Genomic DNA, 18,488 nt, shown 5'->3' on the forward strand with positions numbered 1-18,488 from the left:
AGAAACTTTGTAAAATGTAAAGTGCTAGACAAATGCAAGCTTTAATCATTTTCTTAAATTGAGTTTCTGGAGAGTCTTCCCTCAGAATTGGATCCACTGACATGATGGGTTTGGTTCCCAGAAATGTAATATGTAAATGTCCAGAAAGTACTGGATACTCTTCCTGACTGTTGACCAACTGCCTTGACAGAACTTTAAACCTGGGAAAGCCACATGGCCACCAGCCATGAGTGGTGGCTGGTACCCACCCTTCTGCTGGGTATAGCTGAAAGGCACAGGTCTGAGGAGGCTCTGAGAACCATTGCTCCTGGGACGTCACCTGCCAGCTGTGGACAGCCTTCAGTGGGAAAAGCCCTGAGTTAGCGCAGAGGTTTAAGTCCAGACACCTCGATGGTTTTCCTGGGCTATTCCAGTAGAGACTGTCTGCTCTCTGTGGGAACTAGTCCTTCTTCCATTCTGTGGGGGGTTGGGGTGGGGAGACTAGCTTAGCCCAATATCCTCAGTGTTTTCACCCTCCAATGCCACTTATGAAATTGTTGTGAATAATATGTGGAATAATATAATGGAATTATACAGGTAGAAGCTCTTATCTTGGTGACGGGCACAGTTTTACACTTTCAGTAAATATTGGTTATTATTGTTACCACCACAGGTTATTATGTTGATGTTATTATTGCTGTCTGTAGTGGCAGGCACTAAAAGGTACATTTAACGGAAGCTTTTTCTTTTTTAAACTGGAGATTCATTATTAGTTGGTAAAAGTAAGGGCCCATGAGGAAACTGAAATACCTTGGCAGATGTAGGTGTTAGTGGAAGACCTTGGGAATGGGATTCAGCTCATACCAGGAGACAAATACCTCTAGAGAAGTATAGGAATGCAAAAAGGGTATTTATTGGTGGAGCTGCTTTGTGGGTACCTATGGGGACACAGAGGGATGTTGGGGGAACTGCTGCTCACAAGTCAAGAATTGACAGCAGAATGGGTCTCCCAGGGCTCTTCTGCCATTGGGTAGAGTTGAAAGTGGCACCCCCTGAACCAGCCTTGGGCACAGGAGAGTCCCCACCACAGTAATGCTGCCCCAAACCCAGTGACAGGCTAATGACATGTAGTGAGAAGAGGGCAGGACCCAGGCAGGTTCATTCAAGGGGAGCAGGAGCTGCAGAGAGCATTTAAAAAATATAATATTAAATCATAGAAGTAATTACACATATGCTTCACATTTCACTGCAGATAAATATTTTATCTTTCACTAATATTACTGAAAACATATATCAACTTTACAGGAAATCTGGAAAAGAAAAAATTCCGTAAAACACATCTCCCTAATATACTTTTTTTCCGTAATACACATCTGAATAGCATTCTGATATATTTTCCTCCAGTTTTTCCCCACAGTTTTTGAAAAACAACTATTAGTCTTTTTCTGCTTTATAAAATATGTTCATTGAAGAAACTAAAGAGAGCAAAAAGAAAATAAAAATTGTACAGATAATCACTTTTGTATTTTAGCATATATTTCTATCTATACTTATTTTAAAAATATCCTAAAGTCCATACTGCTTCATATTCTCATTTTTCCCTCACCTCCTAATAAATCTGGAACACTTTTCTACATTATTGTTGTATTTTCAAATGACTATAATATTCCATTTATATACTCTAATAATCCCCTATTGTTGGATATGTAGGTTATCCTCTTTAACTGTTATAAACATATATCATTATAGACATTATTCTTGATTATTTTGTGAGGACAAATTTTCATATGGGTGAGGTCAAATCCATCACACTGTTAGGATATAAAAGATATTGCCAAAATGCCCTCAGAAGACATTGTTCCTCTTTTCATACCCACCAGGAAACTGTTTTCTAATTTTCCTGCACACCCTAGCCAACAATGGGATTACCACTGCTTTTATCTTTGACTAACATTTTTACATACTTATAATCTACAATATTGCATCCTGCTTTTAAAATTGTTAGTATTTCACAAGCATTTCCATGTTGCTAGGTTTCATAGTTTCAATAATTATATAACATTATTTTTCTTTTATTGAATATTTAGGTTGTTTAAGCATCTTCTTGTCTGAAACTTTTTTCAGATTTTATTATTTCCGTAGAATAGACACTCAAAAGTGGAATAACATGAGCTAAAGAGTATGAATAGTTTATGGACTTGATACATATTGCCCAATTGCTTTTCAAACGAATTTAGGAGCTTATAAACACATTAGCAATGTTTGTGAGAGAAACAGTCTCCCAAGTACCTTCAACAGCAGTGAATTCTACGATTCCTCCTCCCCTTTTTTCACTGAACAGACAGAAAGAGATATATGTACAAGATATTTTGTTTTGCTTTTCTTTGATTCTTAATGAGGCTAGCATTTCCTCGTGATTGTTTGCTAGCAAAAGTTTTCGTAGAAAACATTTTGGTAAACGCGGAGAATGTCACCTGGTTCTTGGCTTTACTGGAATTGCCTTGCAGGTAGGCAGGGCAAGAGACGATGCCAACCCAGCACCAGGACACACAGAAGTCACTGTGACTTCATTGAAAACAAATTCTAAGCGCTGACAGCCATGCCAGGCTCCCCCACTGTCATGCTTGTCCCTCACCAGTCCTGGTATCCCCTCTTTGTGAACAACGCCAGGAGAAAAGGCTGCATGGTTGGAGAGAGAGCACCCAGTTCCCCTTCCCACCCGAGCCAGACCCCATTAAGCTGGGATCACACATCTGTCTAATGTCTCCGGAACGAAATTCAGGGTGGCGGTGTTGCGAGGGCTGGGATCCGGAGAGTCGCCTATTAGGATAGGATCCTAGGATCCGGAGAGGGTCCTATTGCAGGGGAATGGACTTCTCACGCCTGCAGTCAGGCGGGGTCAAGAATCTGATGAAGCACTCGGCGGAGACCCGTCCCATCGATGGGCCTTCTGTTTTATTTCCTCCAGGACCTCGCGCGGAGAATTGGTGTTTGTGTGCGTCTTGTAAATACCATAAGCAACACGCGCGCCTTCGCTCGTTAGCCCCGGCGGTGGGTGTGCGCGCTGCCGCCCAGCACGCATGAGGTGGGGAGTTGTTCAAAACACCCGCGGTAGCAGCGGGTGAGGCAGGGCGGTCTCGAAGGACGGAGGGCAGGACGAGCGGGTCGGACGCAGGCAGAGCGGCCGGGACGGCGCGGAGGAGGGCCGAAGAGTCCACCGGGAGCCGCAGGCCGCGGTGTGCGGGGGCGCGCACCCGGGGGCCCGCGCCCCGCTACCTCCGCGCGCGGTCCCTGGCGGCCCTCCACCACCCGCCGCCGCCCGCTGCTGGACTCGCGCGCTGCGGGCCGAGTACGGGCTGTCCCTGGCCCGGCCTCAGCCAGACGCGGGGGAGAGAGAGCAAGGGCTGGGAAGCGCCGGCGGGAAGGGAGTTGGCCGGAGGAGAAGAGGAGGAGGCCGAGGACGAGGAGGATGGAGTCATCTAGTTACGGAGCGCGCTCGATCATCAGGCCGGGAGAAGCCCGGGACCGAGAGCGCGCGGGGGGAAGACCCCCGCCGAGCGGCCCGGCCTCCGGAGCGCCTGCCCCGCCCTTTGGTTCCAACGGAGGAGCGGAGAGGACACGAGCCGCCCGCTGGGGCCGGGACCCCCTCCCCCCACCCCCGGGGAAACCCACGGAACCCTCGAAGGCCCGGACACCGCCGTCCGGGACACCTGCTGCCGCGGCCGAGCTAGCCGCAGTATTTATACCCAGGGCGCGAGCGCGCACCGCGGGCAGCGGGTGGGGGAAGGCCCGTGAGGCCCCGCCCCGCTCCATGCGGTCCCGCCCTCCTGCCTGGCCGGCCTCGGGGCGCTGGGACCCCCCACTCCGGCCTGGGTCCGCCGCTTGCTGCCCGGTGGGGGGCTTGGCTGAAGGGCGGGCCTGCCTGCGGAAAGCGACGTCACGGCCGTTCCTGCAGTGTGAATGAATCAAAATGCCTGGGTGACCGCGGCCTCCCAGGCGGCCGGCACGCCAAGGGTGGAGGGGGAGGGGGAGGGAAGCGGGCGGGGGAGGGAGGAGGGGAAAAAAAAGCCAGAGCTGCAGCAACAGCGTCTCCTCTACCCGGGATGTGCACCAACCCGGGAGAGGGAGATCAAAGGGATTTGAAACAGACCGGGGACTGGCAGGGGGAGGGGGCCGGGCAGCCTGTGGAATCCTGCTGGAGAAACGGAGGGTCCGCTTCCACTGTGACTTCGACGGTCTGGTTGGGTGTTTTATTATTATTATTATTTTCCAATTTCTGAAGCCAGCTTGAGCGAGAGATCTCCGTAGACTGCGACTCGCTGGCTCTCGCTCGGAGATGATGCAGAGCGCAGCTGTCCCCGCGGAGGGGGCTGTCAAGGGGCTCCCGGAGATGCTTGGTGTGCCGATGCAACGTAAGACACCCCCTTTCTCGCTGATTTAATTTGGTGGCCAGACTGCCAGCAGCTTGGGCCGGTTTGGGGCGGGCCGGACGCTGCGCGTAGCCTGGACCGGAGGGGACGGGCGGGGCGAGGGGCCGACGGCCGGGGCGCAGAGGCGGTCACAGGGCAGGGGCACCGGGCAGAGTGCGTGTGAAGGGCCTGGCCCTCGGCTTTGGGGGCCGAAAGTGAACGCCTCCGGGATGGTGCTCGAGGCGAACCGAGGGATACCGAACCCTGCATCCCCAGCTCGTGGCTTTTCTAGGAGCGTTGGGGAGAGTGCTGTTTGGGGACGCCAAGGGAACAGGCTGCAAGCCAGGCCAGAGCCCTGAGGTGGTCCCTCCAAATCACTCCCCCGGGGGGGCGGGGAGGGCTACAGTCAAAGCTCGCAGTACCGCTCGTGCAACTTCACCCCAGCTGGCGGAAAGTTGGAGAGCGCGTCCCCCGCCCCCGGGGCTGGCGGCACAGAAGCCCAGGCCCACTCTCCGTCCCCGCGCGCAGGGTGTGCGCGCCTGGTGCGTCCCCAGCCACTGCTGCCCGCAGCGCCCGCCGCCTGCGCCGCCGGGGACTGCCAGCTCCTAGTGAGGAAATCCACTCGCCATATTCTAGCAAGCCGAGGAATGAAGGGAGGGGGAGCACCAGGACGAAGTTCTGAACTCGTACATCCTTGGCGCACGAGAGGCCAGGTTTTGGGATGGCTCGGACTCGGGAGGGAAGAGATTAGAGCGTAAAGGCGCTTTGCTCGCCCTCTCACTTGTCTTTCCTGCGCCCGAAATTAGGAAGGTGGCCGGAGCTCAGAGCCTGTTTATCTTCAGGTGTGTGTGTGAGAGTACGTGTGTGTGAGAGTACGTGTGTGCGCGCGCGCAGGGATTTTCCAGGTGGGAATCTGTTTCTGACCCTCACTCGCGAAGGGTGAGTCTTCGGCGGAAAATCTGTGCAGAGGCCAGAGCAGGTCCCGTGGCGCCGCGCGAGCCCTGCGCCGCGGGCTCTCAGGTTCCACGGAACGCCCCTGGGCATGGGAGAGAGAAGAACGGCTTCCACCCTCTAGTCGCCGAGGGGTTTCCGCCTGCGACTTCTTCCGTGGAGCGGTAGCTACATCCTTGAGGTTTAAGTAGGGGCCGGCTCATCCACGGATGGTACCTACCTACGAACTAGGGTGCACGAGCGCGCCCTCCTACGCCCCGGCTCTCCATGACAAGGGTTCTGCCCCAGCAATACCTCAAAGGTAGGCTGGCGAGTGTGCCCCGACTCCGCGACTTCCTAAGAAGTTTGTGAGAAAGGGACCAGAAGAGGATAGCTTCACTCAAATTATTTAGGTTGTTCCTTGACTATCCTACAGTTATTTTTTGTGTCTTTTTCGGTCAATTATTGACAATTCTAAGTCTGCGCTGTGCCTTTGAGAGTTTACTGCTAAGATGTGTCTGTGGAAGGTGTTGGGGGCTCACTGAGTCCTTACTCCCCTCATCCACCAAGGGCGGGGAGGGAGGGGGTTGTCAGCCCCCTCACACACACACTCACAAACCTTGTCAAATGTGCTCCGGCTTAAGCTGATTGTCACTCTGTGCAAGTGAGGGGAGTGTGAGAGAGGACGAAGGTGTGTGTTTCTCGGGTCCTTTAACTGGCACAGCTGTGATTTAATAGTTGTGGTCCATAGGTGGCCTGTGTTAGGACTGCAACGTAACACAGTGGGTTTTGCTCTGACAGCCTTTCTCTAGAGGCCTCGCACACACTCTCAGATGGTCTCACTTTTTGTTTTTCTTACTCAGAGACAACTTTGATTCCATCATCAGGAACTAAATTTCCTAAAATGCCTAGAACTCACCCTCAGAGCGACAGTTCGTCAGGGCTCAGCATCTGGGTTCGAAGTGTGGAAAACTTAAGGAAGTAGAGAAGGGGACTCTCATTCCAGGGTGGTCCAGCGAGGCAAGGCTGAACCCGGAGGGGCTGATCTGTCCTTCCTTTTGTCTTGCCCTGGTTCTGTGGCCTGGGTTGAGGCGGCACTGGCCAAAATTCAGAGCACCAGTCCCCTTGGGGATTGGGATCAGTTTTTTTTTTTTTTTTCTTTTGGGGATGTGTGTGGATTGTTCCCTCACCCACTGCAGCAGATCTGGCTTCTGGCTATTAAGCTGCTGGTGCTGGGACCTGGGGGTGGAGGGGAGGAGGGGGGCTGGCCCCCTCTGGCATATATACCCAACCATTCTCTTTCTTGGGATGTAGGACCCAGTAGCCTAAGAATTCCATGTAGAAGTGGACATGGGGTAATCCTGGGATGTGGGTGTTTAAACCTGGTGTTGGGGTGGGGAGCAAAGAATAGAAAAGCTCTCCAACAGCCCGGGTCCCTCCGGCCCACCAGCTGGAAGGCTTACCCATCCTCCCACCATAGCCACCTTCTGCTTCTTCATCCTGAGCCACCACAGATAGAGCACAGGTCTAGAGATTCCCCCCACCTCAGTGCCTCTGGTGCCCTGGCCTCTAGGGGCATTGTAGGGGTTAGAATCCAATTTGGTCTTCTGCTTTGAGGGGATGGTTTAGGCGCATTCCCTTCAGGAAAACATTACCAAGTTGTGTATTTCTCTCTCTTGGCGGTCCTCTTCCTTACACCCTATATGCTCCCATACCCCCCAACCCCCCCCACACACACACACACACTCCTTGCTCCTGGGTGGCCTGGTCTGTGGTGCCCCCTGTCCCCCTGCTTCACTGCTTGGAGGTTGCAGAGCAGGTCCCAGCCTCACTCCCACAGCCCCTGGGTCACCCGATAAGAATGCGCCGGGCTCAGGCTTTCTTGGCTTTCTTCATCCCTTTGAGGGGCATAGGCCTGAGCAAGAAGCTTGGAAGAATCTGGAAGGAGGAGGCTGGGAGCAATCCAAGAGCAACTTAGAGTTGCTCTTAGAAATAAAACACCCCGCCCCCCAAAGCTTGGACTGGTTGCCTGGGCAGCGCCCCCTCCCGCCTCAGGTCAGTGTTTTCTAAGGAACTCAAACCCTGGCTCCTTGCTCTGGGTGTCGGGAATGCTCTCCTGTGCAGGAGGCAACACCCTCAGGGGCACATCCAGTACCGGTGGAGTTCGTTGTTTTGTGGGTGCAGGCGGACGGGTTCAGAAAAGGACCTTGTCCTAAGTTGTTGGGTCCTGGCTACTTGGCCCACGATTTAGGGTAGCTCGTTTCTCTTGTTCCTGGCACAACCTGTCTTTGTCGGGTGGTCCTTGCTGCGTCCCTCAGGGCTGCAAAGGTCGGAGTCTCCACAGCGCCTGACCCTGCACAGCGCTGGGTGCAGTTACCTCTCAGCCTCCTCCGAGCCTCTCTTCTCCCCGAATCCAGCGGTTCCCTTCCTGTTGGCCCCTCTGGCTGGCCAAGACATTTAGGAACAACGAGGGACATGGCGGGGTGGGCGGGCGCGTTTTATCATCCCCTTGCCTTCGGTTTTGGCCCATCTCACAAGTAGTCTCCCGGGGCACCGAGGAAAGGAAAACGGACATCCGAGAATGTTGCCTGGAGAGCGGCCCGTTCCCGCGGGAGGAAAGACTGATTAGCCCGGTCCAGACTGGCGGTGGTGAATGGGAAGCAGGCCCAGGGCGGAGGTCACCCATCTCTTACTTGTGTCCTAAGAAAATCTATCTTGCAGCTCTCGTGAACCCCGAAGCTGTGGGCAAGGGTGTTTGGTTTTGTATTTGGTAGGATCTGGGCAAAGGACGGCTCAGGACGCCTCCCTAGCCTTCTTCCCTTCCGGGTGCTCCTGCGTGGGGTGAATTCTCCCTGCCCTGGTTGGGACCGACTCCTCGCCCCCAACCTTAAACTCTTGCAGGCTATATCTTAAGGGTGGAGTAAACGCATTTCTCGGCAGGGAGTTCTCTCCAACTCTGGAACAGCGATTTGCTCTTCTTCCCATTCCTGCCTTTTTCGTGGTTCCAAGGGAGGTAAAAAGGAAAAAGAAAAAAATATATATATATATATACAAAATACAGAGACGTTGATATTTCATCAGATTCCGATACGGATATTCCAACAGCAGCCCCCAACACCTCAAACCTCTTTCCCTGCGTCATAAAAATATAGTCCGGCGCGGGCCAACTTTCACAGGTCAGACTGGTTGGTCCCGCTGGCAGATTTGGGCCTCGCGGGTTGGGGATGCGGACCCTTCCTCCGCGAGGGTCCTGTCCCACCGTCCGGCCGGAGCTGCGCACCAGCCAGAGGGAATTTGGAGAAACCCGGGTGAGCGCGGCCGTGCCTCGTTAGGGGCGGCGGGGTGCCGCGGCGCCCGAGGGGCTAGCTTCTCGGGCCGCCTCTGTTCCCATGCCTACATTGGAGAGGCCGGACTGGAGCCTGCCTGGGAAGCCGCAGTCTCGGGGCTTTCAGGGAGATGAATTAACGATTGAACCCAGACAGAGAGCAGGCAGGTGGGGCGAGTGAGGGGCGAAGGTCTGCACTGAGCGGCCCCATGCTTGCGTCCAGGGGAGAAGAGAAATCTCGGCTGAGAAGAGGCAGGACCTAACTCGAATGGTTTCCTCGCTTGGCCGCGATCCATCCTCGCGGAAAAGCATAGCCAGGAGGGGCCAGGCGGGAGCGGCGTCCTCGGGTCTGGGAGCGCGACCTGGGTGACCTCGCCGCCACCGGGGCAGAGCTCCTCTGCCCCCAGGGCAGGCGCCGGCCTGGGTGGCCCGGGGGAACCCAAGAGGAATTGCTTCCAAAAGCGTTTGCCTCCCACCTGGGGGCGGCGCACCGTCCGGAGCGAGCCCGCCGCGTGCCCTGGGTTTTTGAGGGCTCGCCTGTGGGGCAGGTGCGGATAGGGCGGCCCTTCCCGGGGAGCCAGCTTCGCCTGCACCGCGTCCACCCGCTCCAAGTGGGAGGTCGCAGCTGCGAAGGGAGCAAAAGAGGGGCGCATTCGGCACCGCGCGGCGCGTTCGGCATTTCTGCGCCTTGGCCTTTTCCCTCCGTCCACCTTCCTCTTCCTAGTTTATTATCCCGATTAGTCTGGGATTGGCCAAGCCTGGAACTAGTTTCCTACTTGTTTGGAGCCGGGCAGACTTTACTCGCCAAGAGCGCGGACGGAGCGCGGGAACTATAAACCCTCTTTTTCCGCATACCCATTTTGCACCAAGAATTTGGGAAAACCGTGTTAATCCCACCCCACCCCACCCCCCAACGCGGGCAGCACAAGTATTTCTGTGAATTTTTAACCCTTAGAAAGCGATTCTCACATTTAGGGAGCAGCTCCTCCCGCACAGAACCTGGAGGCAGCCAGCGGGTGCCTGCGCCGCGCGCTCCCTTCCCGCATTCCCCTCTGAGCTCCTGGCCTTGCTCCACCGCTTAGCGGACCTGGAAGAGCGCTTGAAACGTGGCAGGCTCAAGAGAGACGAGGTCTGTATCTGGACAGCTGTTGTTGTAAATTCCACCTGGGGAGGGACTTAGTAACACTGTGCGGCCAGGAAAGAAATGGAGCGGGCCTCGGGTTGTACCCAGTGTCCTACAGAGGAAGGCGCGGCTGGGACTCAGCGCAGGCTTCATTCACCCTTTGGGGCTCAGAGGTTGGCTTCATCAAGGATGGGATGGGATTTTTTTTTTTTTTTGAAGGCAGGGTGAATGTCTTTTAAAGGAATCTGAAGGATGAAACTAGTCAGGAAGAATTACTAGCAAAGCCCGGGCGAGATGAAGCCAGGAGCTGCAGGAAGTTAAATGAGGGAATACCAAAGCGAGGTGTACCTCCCTCCCGACACGCCAAAAACAAAGCGGGGTTAAGGCAAGAATGTAGGCTGAACGCCCTGGGGATTAGAGCAGCGTGAGTCTTCAAGACCCCTAGGAGGCAACCTACGCGACCAAATACCAGGGTCGATTTTTCAAAATCGAGTCCTCCTGGAGGTGAGGTGGGGTGGGGTGGGGTGAGGTGGGGTGGGGGGTCGAAGCAGGAGGGAAACCGGCGTAGCAATGGCTTTCCATTGAGTAGACAGAACACAGCCCACGGGGGCGTCTTGGATTTTGAAGAGAGACCTGATGACCCCGCTGACCAGGTGTAGACAGCCTCTTGTCCTAAATATTTCCATTGTCCTAACACTTCCCTTTTGCCTCGGATTTTAGAGTCCTTTTACTCTGTGCTCCAGTCAATTAGTGATTGCTTTAGCACCACATTAGCAGACAGAACCCGAGAGACGCAGGTGCTGGGAGGGCTACAGCAGAGGAAGGGGAGGGAGACAGCCACACCTGCAGTCATCCAGGGATGGGAAATTAGTTAACAGGCACTCACCTTTCTATCACATTGTTAAGAGGTCTCCTTTGAGCCTCTTGATTTAGTCCGTACGGGTGGGTATCTTGTGGGTTTCTCAGGGAAACTAGTTTTCTCCTAATTAAGGAGCTGTGGAGGGGGGAGGTGGGTGGAGTTGGATGGAGGGACCTTGTGCCATTTCTTTCAATCAGGGAAATAGATCAGGATTGGGGCTGAGAAGCTTTGGAATGCAGAGAGACTTGGAAACAATTTAGCTGCTGAGCAGCCGGCAGATAGAAGTAATCTTACCCACTTTGGGAAACCCAAGGCTGGAGACAGACAAACAGCCATTTGCTATGGCGCACGAGATACCTTACTGTATAGATGGCTGAGTTTGGAGATGGATGGTGTGGGCAGGGGGTTCGTTTTGTAATGGTTTTCTGCCTTTCCTCCCCTTCTGGAACGAGCGTTAACAATGCCCATAACACAGATGTGAGCCAACAGGGTCTACCGCTTTTAGGAAAATGTCATCATGGTTTGAATGTCTGTCTTCCGTGTCTGTCTCTCTTTCCTTTCTCCCTTCCTTCCTCAGTCCCTTCCTTCCTCCTTTTGCGAGATCCTTGCGGGAGGAGCATGGGTTTGCACAGGATTTCTGACCAGCGGGGTCTCATCATGGGTTGAGTACCCAGCAGCCTGTGGGGAGGGAGATCCATCCATCTCTCACTCAGTTTCCAGGAGGCCTGGGAGGGAAGAGCAATTTCTGGGTCTGGAACAGAAGCAGCCCCAGAGCGGGGTTACTGTTATTTGTGGTAGGAAGAAAAACTCACATGCCCCCTGTGAGGTCTTTACCTTTTTAAGGTCTCAATTTTATAGGAATCTCCATCAAAATGGAGCACAAATGAGCCATTTTGAGGCACTGCAGCTGGGGGTAGGAGGACAGGTATAACTGGCAAAATTGAAATGGATTCTTCCTTGGAAAATGTACTTTGGGTTAAGTGTACTTTGGGTTAGTGGCGGGTTGGAAAAATTGTCTTGGACGGCAACTAGTAACTCCTGTTGTTTTTTTGGCGGATTTCTTTTCTCTGATCCCCACTCCCCTTCCCTCTGCCGTTCTAGGTCTAGTCACAGATGTTTTACTGTGGTATCTCACCCCCAAATGCCTTTAAAGTATAATTGGCTTTAATTATAATGTTAGGGGGTTAAGGGATTGGTTCTGGGAACAGCTTAATAGAGACAAAACTTGCAGCCAAATTAATTGAAAGTTTCTTCTTAGGAGGGAGAAGTTGCCAAACATAGGGAATATTGCCACAGAATGAGACATCAGAAAAACGCACTGTGGAGATTCAGCAATGATTAAATGTGAAGAATGGAATAGAAATAGAGAGATGTCTGTGGCAGTTCCACAGACTGTCATGGTGTTTAATGTGATTTTCGGTTTTATTTGCAATTGTTGAGAATAATCAATACTCAACTGAAGATTACTAATTCTGTGTCAATGGATAACCTAGGAGATAATTCTACACCTGCAAATATATGTCTACATTTCTTATTTACTATGGGATGCCTTCTATTAAATGGTTGCCCAGATTCAGCCTTAAATGGTAACATCAAAATTGTCTCAAGACTACTTTTGAATTTGATCTTTCATCAAAGAGGTTACTATTTTTGAGCTAAGCAGAAGAACAAAAGAGATTTTCAAAGGGACCTCAAACCACCAAATGAAACAAATAGGACCCATGGTGGGAAGGATTCTAGGGAAGAACAGAGGGAGAAGACGACGTTAGGTGTGATCATTTCTGATTCTCTGACTCTTTCCTAGTTGTTAGTCATTTATCAAGACAAACTAGAAATTAGATAAGATGTGTAGATTGCTGTATTTTTAAAGTACATAAACGAATAGGATTATATTAGAGAATATAATTTACCTTAAATGTGATGCCAGGTTTGGTTTTGTTTTTTACTTATCTCAATATTTTTGTGGCTGGCCCAGATCATTATAGACAATGCTGTCATCCTATAATAACACAGTGTTCAATAAACTTTTTATTCTTAAATTTTGAAGAACTAATATTGAAATTTTGTGCTTCTACTGTGCTGTTTAAGATTATTCTTACTAGGCTATTAAGAGAGAGTTTATAAAAACATTTTTGAAAATTATGTTTGGTCTCTTCAAGATGCTTTGCTTTAGAATAAGGAAACATATAAATAAGGATGCTCTAAGTTCAGTTCAGTCGCTCAGTCATGTCTGGCAAACCATTTCAGTATTGTTACTGAGAATCATGAACTCCTTATTGCTGTAGAATAAGGGAACATATAAATAAGTATGCTCTAAACTGTTCGATAAAAGTGAATTGTCTTTAATAGGGAAATAATAAAGAAAGAGCCAGGAGAGGGGAGAAAACAGACACATCTAGTTATGATTTGTCATGTAAACTGCTTCCTGTCTCTCAGTCCTCTGTTCCTTTGATCCCAGTTTTCAGGTGATTTGAAAGGGGAGTTATGACCAGGAAACAAGGTTTTATTGTCAGTAGGGATGGCAGCGACTTTGGGAAGTTTTATTTAAGAAATATGTATTGAATAACAGAACTGTTAATTAGTTTAACTGTACCTCTGTTACCATTCTTAGACTTGGATATTCTATAACTTCGGTTTGCATTTAGGCAGGCCTGGTACCATACTTGCTATGTCCTGTGGCCTTCTGTTAGCAACACTTCAGAATTAATCATTCCCAGATGAAACGAATAAGCCCCCACTGAGAATATTTCCCCAACCTGCCTTTTCAAAACCTCCTTCTTTCTTTCTTAAAGAACTTTAGGTAACAGAGCAACATTGTCTGCCATTAAGTGTTGTTTTCTCCCTCTTCTATGTTGGGAAGGAATGAAGAATTCCAAGAAAAACATTTGCATAATATTTCAATTATATATGTGTTTCCTTAAAGTCCCATTTGGCTTTTCTCCTTTCAGTTTGTAGTCAGTAAAAAAAAAAGGCAAATAAAATTAAGTGTTTTGGGAAACATACAGTAGCCAAATGTTATTTAAGACAGAATTCAAAACGAAAACTACTTACCAGCAAAAGGATTTGAGGTGAAACCCACCAGACAGAGGTGGCTTTGGTGAGCATCGTTGGAAGCCTTGGTCTTCAATCAGTCTCAGAATCTATCACAGAGAAAAAGAAGATTCTAGCCCTGGTTTGCTTCCCAATGTGTACCCTTAGGGAAGCCCTTTTAAATGTAGAGGTTCACTTTTCTCAAGATCTCGAGGAAGAGTAAATGAGCTTGCAGATTTGCAAGTTCTTGACAAAATTCATAGTGTGGGCAAACTTAAAGACCAGGATCCTGATCACGGTTCCTGTTTTGGGGATGGAGTTGCCCTAAGCGGGCTGAAGGGCTTCTGGGTTTCCTGAGAGAGGATGGCCAAGACAGTAGGGAGCACTAAACGGGTCTCCAAACAGGAAAGAAACCCTGGAAGCAGGTCCCAGGGACTGGCTCCCTATCCAGAAAGAAGCAAGGAAAACCTTTTCCTGGGCATAAGGCAGTGAAGTCAAATGGTTTGTGAAACAAAAAGAATTTTATTGTCCAATAGGCAGTGATAAAGCAATGTCTTGCAGGATTCCAAAGTTGCCCATGAAAGTCCAAATTTAACAAAATACTAATCTGTTCTGAGACAGTGGTTAAACGAACATTATTCCAACCAGTTCAAAATACCTGTCTTTAAAATATTAAAGTATTCACCAGCATTATGGGTCCAATGGAAATATCTGAAATTCTAAATCATTTTCCCAGAAAGATAAACTTTCTCAAATACACTTTAGAAATCCTTGTCAAGTGTGTTGGGTCTAGTTTTAGTCTCCATAGTGGGGAAAAAAAAATTGTTTTTCCTCAGCTTGTTGATCTTCTGTGACCAAAGAGATAGAAAGCACAGTTTTTCAAAGAATTAAAATCGATTAAACAAACACAAACGATCTCTGAAATGTTTCACGGTGGCTCCAGGTTCCTTGAGAGCAGTTTCTTGGAAATGAAGAAATGTGAGTGGGGAATAAAAATACACAGTACTTATTATACATCACCAGAGGGGTGTGGGCAATTTGATCTGCTGCGGACTGTATTAGACCTTTGATCTCTTCCACTTCCCACCTTTCTGAAACTTCTCAAATGGAGGAATTTGGGGATTTAAAACAGAATCCATTGTCTGTGGGTCACTCTGAAAAATAAGCCCCATGTGCCCCCACTATGGCACTTCAAGTGATCTGAGGGCTGAGCATCACGTTGTGGCTTTTATGAAAGCTAATAAGCTTCCTTGATGAAGAAGTAGGTTCCCACTATAGGCAAAGGGTTTTTAGTTATTTCTTACCAAACAAGAAATAGTCACTTCACCATTGGGCATTTAGATGTCTCCAAGAAAAATAGGAGAAACCTCAAATGTCAATTTGAACTCAATCCACTCTTACCTGGATACATTACAGCAAAAGGTCAGGCAGTTTGTGGTCCCAACCCACCCCACTCTCAGCATTCACATATGAGGAGGGGGACCAAGGTCTGGCAAATTTGCCCTCATTCTGTAGAGGAAAGAATCTGACAGATTTCTTTATTCCAAAAAGGCTGAATCTTGTAATGTTGCATTATCTGCTATTCATACTCTGGGATTATGTTGATTAGAAAGGGTTGTACATTTTCCAGATGCTTTAGAACAAGGGGTCTGAAGGAGAGTTTTGAGTGTTTTGGTGGTGAGGGTAGGGAAAATTATATTGGGAAATAATGAAGCATAAAATAATTTTGATACACTTTATAAATCCATCTTGTTGGTGACTGGCTATGAGAAGGGAGAAGGAAGCTGACCACTGAGCTTGGATAAGGGTATTATGGAAGTAAGTGTTTTATACTCATTAACTGATGCAGTCACGTAGCAACCCTCAGAAAATGGTTATTATCTCCACTTTACAGATAAGAAAACTGAGGCTTAAAGAGATTGAACAACTTGTCCAAAATCACACACATGGTAGAATCAGCATCTCAGACCCTGTTCTGGGTTTTATCATAAACTATTTGGCAGACCTAAAGATTTGAAGATCTGAACTCTAACCAGAACTGAAAAAATTTCAAATTCCCTAAGTAGTTTTCCAAAAAGGTCTTTGAGCAAAATTTTCTACTTCCCCCTAGCTTTCCATTTCACTCACTATCCACTCTCCCCACCTCTCCAGGGTTGGACAGCTCCCTCATCCAGAGATGGGTTTCCTTTCTGTAGATATAGCTTGACTTCAGAAGAACTGGCTTTTTCCCCCAGAGTCACCATGCCTTAGCTGTTGTATCCAGATATGTGTGTGCATGTGTTTGTGTGCCTTTAGGAGTGTGTGTTAGTATCTGTGGCATATGTGTGTGTACCTATGAATATGTGTATGTGTGTGCGCTAAATGTTCGAGTATATGTGAATGTGTGTGTGTGTGTCAGAGTGAATGTGGTATGTGTGGGTGCCTTTGTCTGTGTATGAGTGTGCATGCTCAATGAACATTAGTGATTGTGTTTCTCTGTGTGTCTAAGTATATATGTGAATGTGTCTGTGTTAAGTATGTTTTTTATATACTGCAAGTGTGACCATGTGGGTATATCTGACTATGTGTGTGTGTCTGTGTGAGTGTGTGTAAGGGTGTCTGCTTGGGTAGTTGTATACATGCAGCTGTTCTCCCTGCAGACTTAGGTCTGTGCCTTGGGTCGTGTCTCTCTGCTGGACTCTGGAGGGCGGCCCCATATGATGGGAGGGTATTGTCCCATGTGGTCCAGCATCTCCACGGATTCCTTGGCTGCTTCAGGGGTGTTGCTGTCTTTTCATGCCTGGGTTTACCTTCTACAGAGCCCCAGCAGAGAGCATCATCACAGAACACTTTCCTGCAGATAAGATAAAAATTTTCATTTTAAATGAAATGACTCCTCAGATCAGGAACTGAGTTTATAGATCAAATTCTGTCTTGGCTGCAGAAGTCTGCTTAAACTCCAGTTTTCAAGGTAAAATCTTGCCATATCAAATATTGCATGGATAAGTCAATTTTACTAGGGACTTGGAAATCCTCTCACACCTTGGAAATTTTGGTTATGACTTTATTTCTTGTAGGAGGCCTATGTAACCTCTGTCCTGTTCAGACTCTTCAAATTATGGGAAATAAATAGTTTATTGTAGGTGAAAAAAAGATTTGTGTTGTTGCTCTTTGAAATTTTCTGATAAGCATTTCACAGGCATCTGAATAATTGCCTGGAGCGCTGTCTCCTGAAGTGTGGGGTCTGAGGTCACAGGTCCTCACCCCCATCACAGGTGGGGATGAATCTGAACTTGACAGATGCCGTCAACAAGCTGGCACCTTGCAGCTGTGGGGAGGAGATCAGCCGGACAGGGGTTCCCACTCCCAGCCCTGCTTGGGCATTAGGTGTCTGTCCCCTAAAACACACGCGTGCTCTGTCTGGAGGAGGGAAATCTGTCCCTCGGACATTTCTGTCTGCACAATTGTTAGGGAGTGCCAGAGGCTGGTGGCTCATCAACTCCTCATCATTGACACAGAGCAGCTTAGAGACAATTCCTCCACCTCCATCTCTAGCTGGGTGAGGTGATATCTGACCCTCTAGCTCTGGGGTTGGGTGAGCCCACCCCATGACAGGCCTAGTTCAAATCCTGGTTCCCCCATTGGGGGACCTCTGACACTTTGCTTGACCTCTCCCAGACTCAGTTTCCTCATCTGTAAACTGGGGATAATAATACTCCCTCACCAAGTTGTGTGGATTGAGGAAACCTACGCACAGGGCCTGGCATAGTTTATAACACGTTCTTGTTGCCTGGTTTTACCTTTATTATTGATATACAGTGGATCTCTTAAAACCATTTCTGCATTATCTTTGTTTTTTTTTTAAATGCTCTGTCTCTCAAAATCTGCAGTGGAATACAGTGGGAAAGGTTTTGTTTTCTTTTAACTTAAAAAGCACCCTTAGTACGTCCTTTACCTTTTTTGCCAAGCTTGAGGACACCAGTTGGGTTCCAAGGCCTCAACCCCGAGTTTGGGAAGCCCAGACTTATCCCTCCGGAAGCACTCCTTGCAGGCTGGAGGTCGAGAGAAATGGCTCTCGTCTGCCTGCTTTGAGTGTTGTTCCTAAACGTGATGTTGTCTCGGCTTCCAACCCTGTAAACCCCCCTACCCTTGCCCGCCTTTCCCGCATACATTAGCCTTAATGTATTCTCCCTTGAATACTCATCATATTAAGGCTCCCGGTAGATACCTTGCTTGAAATAAATTTTATGGGCACGCATCCTCGCCCTCATCTCCATGCATTTGTGGCCTGGAGGAGAAATATAGCTGTATCTTTCCTTGGAGGCCAAACAACAATTAGGTGGCAATGGGCGGCCCTCTGGCCCGGGCGCAAGGCAGGGTGTGGGGAGGGAGCGGGCTTGTGCTCCGTTCCTCCATCGGTCTTTCCCGGGGTTTATTTGCCTCCGCTGGCCTGCAACCTGGCTCCTGGGACAAAGATGTCCCTAGTTGGTTTTTACCCGGGCTGGTGATCCACGAAGACCCACAGGTCGGACCCGGCACCCGCGGCTCAGTGGGGCGTGGGTTCCTTTGGCTCTGCACCGCGCATCCAGGCACACCTCTTCGCTGAGCCGAGGGGTTCTCCCCTAGGGCTTCCTTCCTATCCTGCATAAAGATGCCTGATCAGACTTCCTTCATAGCTCCTTCCGTAAGACTCAGCAGCTGCCACCAGAGTGCCTGCAAGGGAGAGCCACACCCTTTTCCTCTTAATGGCTTCGTTTACCTGCCTGTCCCCATCCCTTTCCCAGGCTGGATTTGTCACACCAAGGGAGCTCCAGGTTACCTGCCCCTTACTTACTATAGCTTCACCTCGTCTTT

The 18,488-nt window shown here is 49.6% G+C and overlaps 1 protein-coding gene across 1 annotated transcript in view; it reads left to right on the forward strand.

Annotated features, from left to right (window-relative positions):
- The first annotated feature begins 4,315 nt into the window (after positions 1-4,315).
- Positions 4,316-18,488, forward strand: part of LHX4 (LIM homeobox 4) — a 44,783-nt gene continuing 30,610 nt past the window's right edge. The window contains exon 1 of the mRNA XM_069544437.1: positions 4,316-4,391. Coding sequence (XP_069400538.1) covers positions 4,316-4,391 — 76 coding nt within the window. The remainder of the gene's footprint in view (positions 4,392-18,488) is intronic.

Source organism: Ovis canadensis, chromosome 12 (genome assembly GCF_042477335.2).
Source record: "Ovis canadensis isolate MfBH-ARS-UI-01 breed Bighorn chromosome 12, ARS-UI_OviCan_v2, whole genome shotgun sequence".
Classification (NCBI taxonomy): domain Eukaryota; kingdom Metazoa; phylum Chordata; class Mammalia; order Artiodactyla; family Bovidae; genus Ovis; species Ovis canadensis.